General features: G+C 39.9%; 1 protein-coding gene across 1 annotated transcript; it reads left to right on the top strand.

Moving 5' to 3' along the window:
* The first annotated feature begins 243 nt into the window (after window positions 1-243).
* Window positions 244-10,399, top strand: Mepe (matrix extracellular phosphoglycoprotein). The gene is made up of 4 exons (XM_017797320.2): window positions 244-297; window positions 3,656-3,694; window positions 5,002-5,046; window positions 8,812-10,399. Exons 1-4 carry the CDS (start codon window positions 244-246, stop codon window positions 10,267-10,269), a joined length of 1,596 nt encoding a protein of 531 aa, XP_017652809.1. The 3' UTR covers window positions 10,270-10,399.
* The last annotated feature ends 483 nt before the right edge of the window (window positions 10,400-10,882 follow it).

The following is a 10,882-nucleotide window of genomic DNA, read 5'->3' as shown; positions in this document are numbered from 1 at the left end:
CTAGATGTATGAAAATCAGATTAAATTTCAACACTTGACTATAAACTAATGGCACAAAATACATTTATGTACATGTAAATTTTATAGATACAATCATATAAAATATGTAACTATGTGTTAAAAGGAAATGAACTTCTGAGGAGAGATATTTTCATATATATATATATATGTATTCACAGCTGTAATTCATAATTGGCACTGCTTACATAAGTGGTTACTATCTTTTTAGAGCGATTCCTAAAGATGCAAGCTGTCTATATTGGACTGCTCCTTTTTAGTGTCGCCTGGGCAGCACTAGTAAGTATTTACAAATTCATTTGCATTTTATATAATCTTTGTGTTTTTAAAAGTAATACTTATTTAAGTTAGTATCATTAAGCTAATTCAGTTATAATAAAGTATTAAGGAAATAGGAAGCTTAGAAGCCTGCCACTTCATAAAGATTACAGGATATCACCATGTCGCCTTTTCAGGAGTATTTGAGAAAAGCATTTCAAATCACTTGAGACTAATGAGCTATATTCAAACACTGAAATTATAGCATGTCAAAGAACCTTATAATATTTTACCAGAACCTTGAAGAACATCACATGAATGTTTAAAGCTAACCAACTACATTTTGTAAACAGACGGCCCTGCAAAGGAACAAGCGTATTTCTGTATTCCCGGCAACATCTTGGTACTGTAGGATCCTGCCAATGGCGGTCTCTGCTACAGTGAAGCTAAGAACGGACCTGGTACCCATAAACTTAACCTTAATCAAGCTTCTGTTGCCCCTTCTATCTTCTTCTGACCCACCCAGATGAGTACTCAGGATGTAACCAAATTATCCTGTGACAATGCTGAGTACTGCAGACATTTTCTGCAATGCAGACATAGGGCTAATTAGATAATGTCTCAACAGGGTCCTAGCTTCTTAAACTTAGTTTGGGAACTAAGGAAACAAGTCATCATGCCATTGCCAACCATGCTTAAATATAGGTATGAAGCAAGTGGGCGAGTCGCTGGGTAACCAGACTGGCAAAGATAAATCATGCCATCAGATGAAAGCACAGAAACAGAGGAAATCATGCTGATCCTTGGTCCACATCCTCACACAGTCAGGGGCTGTACGGCTTGAATCAATCCTGTCCCACCTAATCCACATGACCTAGGTCAGTCAGAACCATAGAAGTGTGCACTGAGGCAAGTGGTGGTCATGTGGGTCTTGCTGACCCAGTGCAGTCCAACCAGCTGAGGATGAGTTTATTTTGAGCTGCACATTCCAGGGAACAAAGTGGTCCTTTCTGACCAATGTCAGTAAAGTGCAATGCCAAAGTCAGTCTGGTGACCACTAGTCTAAAGAGGCTGCCAGCTTTCCTGCTAGAGGAGGACGATGTCATATCTATTACAGGGCCACCATCAAGGCCAGGACAACTGCCAAGTGTGTGTCAGGGGAGCAGGGAATAATGCAGATTCCACAGAAAATAATCTCAGCAAGGGCACAGAGACAAAATTTATATACACTTTAGCAATTACCTCAATTATTTAATAATAAATCAATGGTATAAAAATTAGTATATACTAGGTTGTTTGCATGTCTTATAAGCCAAATACCAAACAATTTTAAAGTCTGAGAAAATAGAAGATGATTATTGAGCCATGCAATTTAATTAATCAATATACAATTAGGTTAGAAAGACTTTGACCTGTCACAGTGAATCATGAGCTATACTCAGGTACTCTATATTGGCAGTGTATTTTAAACACAGTCACAAATACGTGTAAGTATGCATGTGTGTTTTTGATTAGAAGATACCCATACTTTTGTACATTTTTGCTTAATATGTATCCTTTCCATTTTTTTTTCTTCTTATAGCTCCCTTTTGGCATTAGTAAAAGTGAAATAAAAGTTTAAATTTGCATTTACAAAATCACATAAGAGCCAGCATAGTAAAGAAATGTAATAAAGAATAAAATTATGAAATATCTTGAAGACATTTAACATGAACTTCAGGAAATTTTAATCATTTTTACCTTTGGATTTTCAGACAGCGGTGCCAGGCTAGAATGCTTCTTCTACTGCTGCTAGTACCAGCGGTGTCCCTATTGGCAACTTGGTTTCTTGTACTGCTCATCTCATTGGGGTTACTATGAGCCTCAAGTGAATTTTTTTATGCAAAAACCCTTTGCAAACTGTGAAGTGCTCTGTAAATACGTTGTTTCCTATAAATATAAGGTGTTTTAAAATATTTTATTTTTTATTTTATTTTACATGTATGAGTGTATTGCCTGCATGTATGTAAGTGCACCCATGTTGTGCGATGCCTGTGGAGGTGAAAAGAGGACATCAGATCCCCTGGAACTGGAGTTATGAATGGCTGTTAGCTGCCATGTGGGTTCTGGGAACTTAACTCAGGTCCTCTGCAAGAACAACCAGTGCTCTTAATCACTAAACCATCTCTCTAGCCCCACATAAGGTGTTATTGACAAATCATTGTCCCTAAATGAAATAGAATATTAGGCAAATTCTTAGGCTCTAAACACTGAAGCCCATTAAGAAACATGTGAGTTTCTACTTCTATGATGATTTTTATCAATTAGAGTCCAGCCAGAAAAACAAAATTTCATGCCAGCAAGTTCTATTTAGGAAGAGCACTGTCTAAGTGGATAGGACAGGTGGATCTGGTGATCCTCAGACTGCTTTTCTTGTCTCCCCACCCCCCCCGGAGATTTATTTCTCTGCTGTGACGGGTCCTTTATGGTGTCTGTTTCACCTTTAGCACACACATCGAAACAGAACAGTCCACTCATTTGTTCCCTTTGCCACATCAGAGATGAGTTAGACGTTTCCAAAGTAAATAAACAAATGGAAATACTAAGTACTGAAGAATTGTTACATCCATTTTTCTCCCGGAAAACTTGTTCCAGGATTCTTAGATTCTATACCTTCTGTGCTATCCCATAATACCTTCAGTCTAAGGCCTGGAACAGCTACCTGTATCTGTTCCTCAGTTTGCAGCCTTGATGTAGTTCAGTAGTAACCTCTCATCCCCAAGCTTGGCATTTTCAGATCAATCCAAGAGAATTTGTCCAATCTGCCCACCACGCTAGTTCTTCCACATTCATTGTCCCTACCTGAATGAAATGTCTTACCAAGCTCCCGGCAACAGTGAGGGCCATCACTGAGCATATCTTCGCATGCAGGGCTATGGTTGATGTTTGTGGACCCTCAGCACCACCATATCTTAATTCAACACAGTCGTTGAATCATTGTGCACATAAAAATCACAGCATGGAATTCTAAGTTTACTTCATTTATACTTTACGTCTCAGGTTTGCAAATAAAAGCCTTTTGTCCATGAGGATTCCAATGGCCCCAAGTTCCTTCACTGAGTGCCATGCCCACCTTCTCTCATCATGCCACAGGGGCACTTCATGATGGAATCTGGTTCTGTAGTTGAGATGGCACTCCAGTGGGGGAGGAAGATAGTGCTCTCCTTTACACTTAAATGAACATTTAGGAAAAGGTAGGCCCATCTTCTTTTGGCCAGAATTATTTTCCACATTGAATAATTCAACCCAGTGAAAGAAAAATAACTCAAGCATTTGTTGTTTGAAGAATGAATGAGAGAATGTTCTGTTTGGCAAAGTTGAGTTCCTTTTTCCCTTGCAGACATTTCAACCACAGACTGTGAAAACTAGGCAAGGCTGTGTAGAAGAGTAGGGGGTAAACAGAATTATTCTTCTCAAGTGACTATTTTAGTTCTGTAAAGAAAAAAAGTCAACAGGAGAAAATTTTAACTATCAAAATATTCTCAGGTTCTTAGGATGGAAGAACAAAATTATCCAACAGAATTTGGCACCTTCTAGTTAATCTGGCATTTTAATTCCCACAGTGTGTGATAGAAAAAATTCCAAATATATTTTTTTAAAGATTTTTGTTTGTTTGTTTATGTGTGTGAGAGTGTATGCCATGTGTGGCAGGTGCCCATGGAGGCTGGAAGGTGTTGAATCCTCTGGAGCTGGAGTTACAGACAGTTGTGATTTGTCCAACCTGGGTGCTGAGAACTGAACATGGATCCTCTGGAAGTGTAGGGAGCTAAGTCATCATGCCAGTCCCCAAGAGTCCAAATATTGATGATTTCTTTTCAGTGCAGTTTCACCCTTCAAATGAAACAATGGTTTGCTACGATCCTCTGGAAGTGTAGGGAGCTAAGTCATCATGCCAGTCCCCAAGAGTCCTTCAAATGAAACAATGGTTTGCTATACAACTTTCAAAGAGATTAGCAAGAATTCTGGGACATTGTTATTAGCAAACAGTATTTCCCACATATCGTATATGAAAACAAACTGATAGATAAAGCAGTGATGGAGGGAGTGGATAACAGGCTTTAACAGAGAATTCTGTTTATATGGAATTAGTTTTCCTCATGCATCAAGAAAGTTAAGCAAATACTCTCAGCTTTGCATGTCATGAAATTATAGCTTATTTCTGTGTGCCATAGTTTTTTCCTGGCAGTCTCAGGTTACAAACTAACAATCTTCTGTTCTGTGTCTCAGCTGAAAATTACAAAGGCCCAAACTAGAAACTACAAGCCCAAATGTTCATGTGGTAAATCATGCCAGCTGGACATCAAACACGAGCATTGTAAAACTGCCTTTTTCCTAATGCCCTTCTACCACCTACCTGAAAATAGTCTACAGATTTCATTTCCATTGCCATATGTTAGTAAGACTGATACACCCTGGTATGATAAACAGCTGACAGTCACAAAGAGGAAAAACCTATTTCAAGATTTCTATGAGAGACGAATATGTTTCTGGCTTCTGGGGTTGCTGACATTCGCCCTCTTGTGGTTATAAGAAGTACTATCATTTGTCAAAGGCAGAATTTGCCTTCTCCCAAATTAAAGGTATCTTGTAGTATTATTAGGAAGAAATCCAGAAAATTTCAGTTAGAGACAAACTCACCATAATATAATGGTGATATAATATCATGAACAAGGGTCACCATGAAAGCATGTTTGCATGTTACCTGGGAAGAAAAACCAAACCAACATAAAGGTAAGGTGGATCTTTAGGTGAAAACCCTTTACATAAGACATACTCTGGCCGAGCCTTAGGGAAAGTTACAGGGGAGACAAAGTTCTCTAAGGTTTCCAGCTGTAGGTCTCAACTTTCATCCCTTCCCTACCATCCCCAGATGCTCAAGCCTCTGTACTTCTCAAGTCTGTGTTCCAGAATCTTCCTGATCCCCACCCAGTACTTTAGCCTAAGTCATGCTCTTCTTCAGGACCTGCTGCTGCAGGACCTCGATGGCCACAGTTGCTATGCTGCTGTGTCTGAATAGCATTTGGTTCTTATAAGGAGGTTTTCTGGACATACATTACTATATATTCTAAGTGTAGAGTTCCAAGGGAAGTATGTCAGCAGGAGAAATCATCTTGTCCTAAAGAGTAATACGTGACACTGTATCTTAAATTCATTCCATGGATGGCGTCATCTGTGTTGGGATGCACAGAACAGAGTGAATGAGGTCTTTGTCAGCAGGATGACAATAACTCTTTTCACTCAGTCTCTCCCTGCAGAGTCATTGCCAAAAGAGCTGGAAACAGCTTAAAATGCCAACAGCTAAAGGATTATTTACTTTTCCAAATATGCTTCATTTCCTGTGGAAGTAAGAATTTCCCTTCAGAATTTTCTGTTCTTCTGCTCCATAGCCCTTAGATGGCAATCCTTAAGACTGCATCTAACTGCTTGTTACAGTTAGTGAAAATGTATTTGTTGTGACACATATGTGTTAAGTGCTTTCTCTTGTGTAAGATACTGTACATGATAAAATAACTGTGAAAATGCAATTCTTTCTCTCCCAGAGAAAAGAAACAAGAGGTACTAGAACCCAAGACAGGATGTGGAACACGTCATGTGAGTGCTGCCAAAAAGAGCCCGTGTGAGGGGCTTGGAGTAGGAAGAGATTAGTTCCTGCTTGGTGTTCAGGAAAAGCTATGTGATGAAAATAATGAAGTAGGATCAGTATGATTAGAGAACACAGAAGTGAGTGGGCGAGCCCATTCTCCAATGAAAGTACATTGAACTAAGGACAGACGCAGAGCAGACCAGCCAAGTGACTCAGCATGTTGTGCAATCAGTGATGCAAGCAGAAATCACACCAGCAAATGCAGAAAAGAAAGCTTTTTGTATTTAAAAATATTTTCTCTCAAAAACAGTTAAAGTGATCTTATATCAAAGTCAGAAAAGTGTCCCATGCATTTCTTTACAAAAGAAATTTGTTCAGTCTTCCAATGAATGTATGCAAGTTGTTAGTAAAAATGCTACCTTTTAAAAAACTAATAGAAACAGCAAAAACGAAATAAAATTCTCTAATTCAGAGTAGGGAGAGAAAAAAACTAAGAAAAGAATAATATACTATACTGACTTTTCTAACACACCTGTTTAACTCAAAATGTTCTATCAGTAATAATTAAACAAACTTGATAGCAATGGAAAACACAAGCCAAGCCAAATGTTCTAAGACTCAATGGACAAAGCTAAGTCAAATGCTTAGAATATTTTTTTTTATTCAGAAGTACATCACTGGGATGGAGAGATTATTCATCAGTTAAGAGCACTTACTGCTCTTATAGTGGACATTGGTTCTCAGTACCCATATGATGGCTTATAACTGCCTATGACTAAAGTTCCAGGGGATCCAGCACCTTCTTCTGGCCCCTGAGGACTCCTGCACAAATATGGTGCACATAAACTTATGCAGGCAAACACACATACACACAAATAAAATAAATCATAAAACAATAAATCATAAACTAATAAACAAAATAAAATAAATAAATAATAAATTGAAGAAAGTGAATTACTAGTATTTTGATATTTCTCTCATAGCAAAATTTTACCTATTTTCAGAATACACCTAGAAATATAAAAGCTAGTGAATGATGGTGTCATAATTTCCACCTGCAAATGATTTCAAATTTTATCTTACAAGTTGGCACTTTTCCATATTTCATAGTAACAAATTTTAAAAGAACAGCATGTACTTTTCCAAACCATTTTTACCTTGAGATTTCAAGTGTGAGCTGATGCAGTTTCCCACAGCTCCCAACAATTGGTAATAAGCTACAGAGATAAAGTCAGGCAAGAGGGTTGGTAAGATAGCACAATACATAAGGAGGTTTGCCACCAAGCCTGATGACCTGCACTTCATGCCCAGAATGTACAAGCGGAAGGGAACAACCAACTCTTGCAAGTTGTTCTCTGACCTCCATATGTGTGCTATGGCACACACACACACACACACACACACACACACACACACACACACACACACACACACACACACACGAAAGAAAAAAGAAGAAAGGAAGGAAGGAAAGAAGAGAGAGAGAGAAAGAAAAAATAATTAAACAGTCAAGGGCTAAGAAGATATCAGTGGGTTAAGAGTGCTTATTGGGCAAGCATAAGGACCTGAGTTCAAATACCCAGCACCCACATAAAAAGCCAGGTATGGTTGTATGTGCCTGTAACCCCAGCATTGGGGAGAACAGAGACAGGTGGATCCTGAGAGCTTGTGGCCACCTAGCCTAACCAAAATGGGGAGCTTCTAGTTCAACGAGAGACCCTGTCTCAAGGCAATAAAGGGGAGAGTAATGACAGCTAGTGCCATCCTCTGGCCTCCATAGGTGCATGTACCTACACACACACACGCACGCACACACACACAGAGTGTGGGGGGAGACTTTTTAAAAAGCAGGCAGTCACACAACTAAAACAGTATTCTCATCTAGAGATAAACAGGGGTTCAAAACCTTATTTTAGATAATATGTGATCATGGCAGAACCCACAGCCAGAGGGCAACATTCAGGCAGTGCATGGGTGAAGGGTTCCAGGAGTCCATTGCTACCTGCCACTACATCCAAGTTAGAAAAGTTTAGAGACTGGGAGGATAGTTGTGTATCCTCTGACCAAATGACCATCATTAACATCGTGTAGGAAAACAAGTTACCATTCCATAAAAGGGTGCACACAGCTCCCCACAAAGTGCTACTTCCTACCCTTTATATGGAACGTGCTTTAGGATAGATACGTGCTAGATGCTTTACTTGCATTATGTCATTTATTAAATCATTTCTCTTAAAATTCCTGAAAGAATTTTAAGAGAAATGATACCTGAGAAAAAGGTATCATTTTTCTTATTTTATAACTAAAATGTCTACTGCTCAAAGAACTAAGTGTCCCAAAATCACACAATCCCAAAGGGGCAGAGTTACGTGACTGATTCTAGTTGCTGAGCACTCCCATTGCACAGCTACTTACATGAGCTCTGGCATGAGGGATTAAAAGCCATCTGGCCACTTCTGTCCACCTCATCCAGTGCTAGTCACTAAGACCATGGCTTGCCTGCACTGGCTTTACCATCTTCTTTCTTGTCCTCCCCACACTTCCTAAAAGTGCAGGTTTCCAGCTCATTCCTTTTTCTCCTCCATCTGGGAGCTTTCACCTACTCATATCCTTAACTCGCATTACCGAGATGCTTATGTGCTCAACAAATGCCAACACATGTAAAAAGTTGATCTGCCACTTACTCTTGAAATGTCCTCCCTCTTTCTCTCCTGCGTATTTGAATCTTACCTAGCCATCAAGCCTGCCTCATCCTTCTTTTTCCACAAAACAGGCTTTGGCTCATTCCAGAACTTTAGAGAGTTACTGACTTTTTATTAAATATATAATAGGTTTTTAAATTTTTCTTATGAATTATCAGATTTTCAAAATTTAACATGAAATAATCATTTTGTGCTAAAATTTCACTTCAGCAGGAAGAAGAAAGAAGTCACCATTTTGACAAGAGGAGAAATCAAGAGCTAACACCTAAAGGAATAGTTACCCAGGGAAGAGAGAAAAACATGTCCTTTTTTGAAGTCAATGAAAATAACCAAAGTAGAAAAGCCCCAAATCTTTCTGCATATCAAGAGATGCTGAATGAAGACTACAGCATCAGCAGCAAAGGGAACACCCACAGGGACCTAACCATGTCTGTGTATCCTGGGTCCACACGGGATAAAGGGACTGAGGGTGGAGACGATGGTCTCAACAATCCACATGACCAGGAAGAGTATGGTGCAGCCCTCATGAGAATTAACATGCAACAGCATATAAAGAGGCCAGTGACTGGGACTGAATTGTGGACAGACAAAAACAAAGAGAAGAAACCTTGGAATGTTCTAGGCACAATTCCAGCAGATGTCAACGATGCTAAAACCCACTCCAAAGATGAAAAGAATTATCAAAGATATCTACAAGCTGAGAATAGCCCGGTAAAAAGCAAACGCACCCGTCAGATCCGAAGAAGCACTCACTACCGAAAACATCTCCCCAAGATCCGAAAAATCCCCAGTGACTTTGAAGGCAGTGGTTTCCCAGATCTTCCGGAGAGGGGGGACAATGATGTCCCTCCTTTCAGTGGGGATGGGCAGCCTTCTAAAAACATTCTTGGCAAAGGAGATTTTGGTCATGCCCGAGAGAGCACAACAAGTCACACAGGGCTCTCAGGCTCTGGGAAAGCAGAGATGTCTAAGCCTCACACAAGTGAGTTGGGTTCTAACGAGATCCCAGAGAGAGAACATGGTGGAAATGCAATTGGGACCAAGGACCAAACTACACAAGAGGTAGGAGCTGCTGGGGTGAGCCTTGTGGAGGGTAGCAATGAAATCACAGGCAGTACCAATTTTAGGGAACTCCCTGGAAAGGAGGGACACAGAGTGGATGCCGGCAGCCAAAACGCTCACCAAGGGAAAGTAGAATTCCATTATCCACGAGTTCCCTCCAAAGAGAAGACAGCAGAAGGCGGCAGCCATAGCTCCAAGAGTGCCAGCTACAATGAAATTCCTAAAAATGGCAAAGGCAGTTCCAGAAAAGGGGCTCAGGAACATAACAGGAACCAAGTGACCTTGACTGAAAAACAAAGATCTTCTGGCAAAGGCAAGGGTCAGGGCCTGCTTATTCCTTCCCATGGTCTTGATAATGAAATTAGAAATGAAATAGATTCCTCCAGTAGCCCCAGTAATGAGGAGAATTTAATAACACACAGCAGAAAAAGCCATTATATCCCCCATGGACAAAATAATTCCACACCGAATAAGGGGATGTCACAAAGGAGAGGCTCCTGGCATTACCGAAGGCCCCATTCCAATAGGCGCTTCAGCCCTCGTAAAAGAGGTGACAGCAGTGAGTCATCTGACAGTGGCAGTTCAAGTGAGAGTGATGGTGACTAGTCCCCAGGAATTCCCTGCTAGATAGCAATTTGAACACCAGTCCTCTGCACTGGCTGTGGAGGCCACAACTGAGAACTGAGCACACTAACAAGCCTGGTCTCCTAAGGCAATTTTTGCTATTTTCATGTTCATAATATGAAATGACTCAAAGCTATAATGCTTTTTTTAAAGGAAAAGATTTATGTAATATGTAATATTTGGATAGATGCCATCTTACAATAGTTTGTAAATGTTAAAAAGAGCTTTGGTATGTGTTGTTTGCCCTTTAGATATGAAAATAAACACTATTTCTTTTAATTTCTGTAATTAAGTGATCTATAGGATACTCTGTTGGGGATGGGACATGCATTCAGAGGCAACAAGATTAATTTTTCCTCCAGCAAAGGTAAGATGTATATGGACAGGAGAGAACACTTGGTGGCTAAGAGCACTGGTTGCTCTTGCAGAGCACCTAAGTTTAGTTCCCAACACCCACATGTGGCTCACAACCACCTCTAACTTCAGCTGACCTCCATGGGCACTGCACATATGTGGTGCACTTCCATACATACAGGCAAAATACTCTTATATGTAAAATAAATCTTTTTTAAAAGGTAAGGCGCATGAAATGAAT

This window comes from Nannospalax galili, unplaced genomic scaffold (genome assembly GCF_000622305.1).
Source record: "Nannospalax galili isolate Female #2095 unplaced genomic scaffold, S.galili_v1.0 scaffold1791, whole genome shotgun sequence".
NCBI classification, from domain to species: Eukaryota; Metazoa; Chordata; class Mammalia; order Rodentia; family Spalacidae; genus Nannospalax; species Nannospalax galili.
The sequence above is the reverse complement of the archived record's forward strand: the minus strand, read 5'-3'. Positions and strand labels throughout refer to the sequence as shown.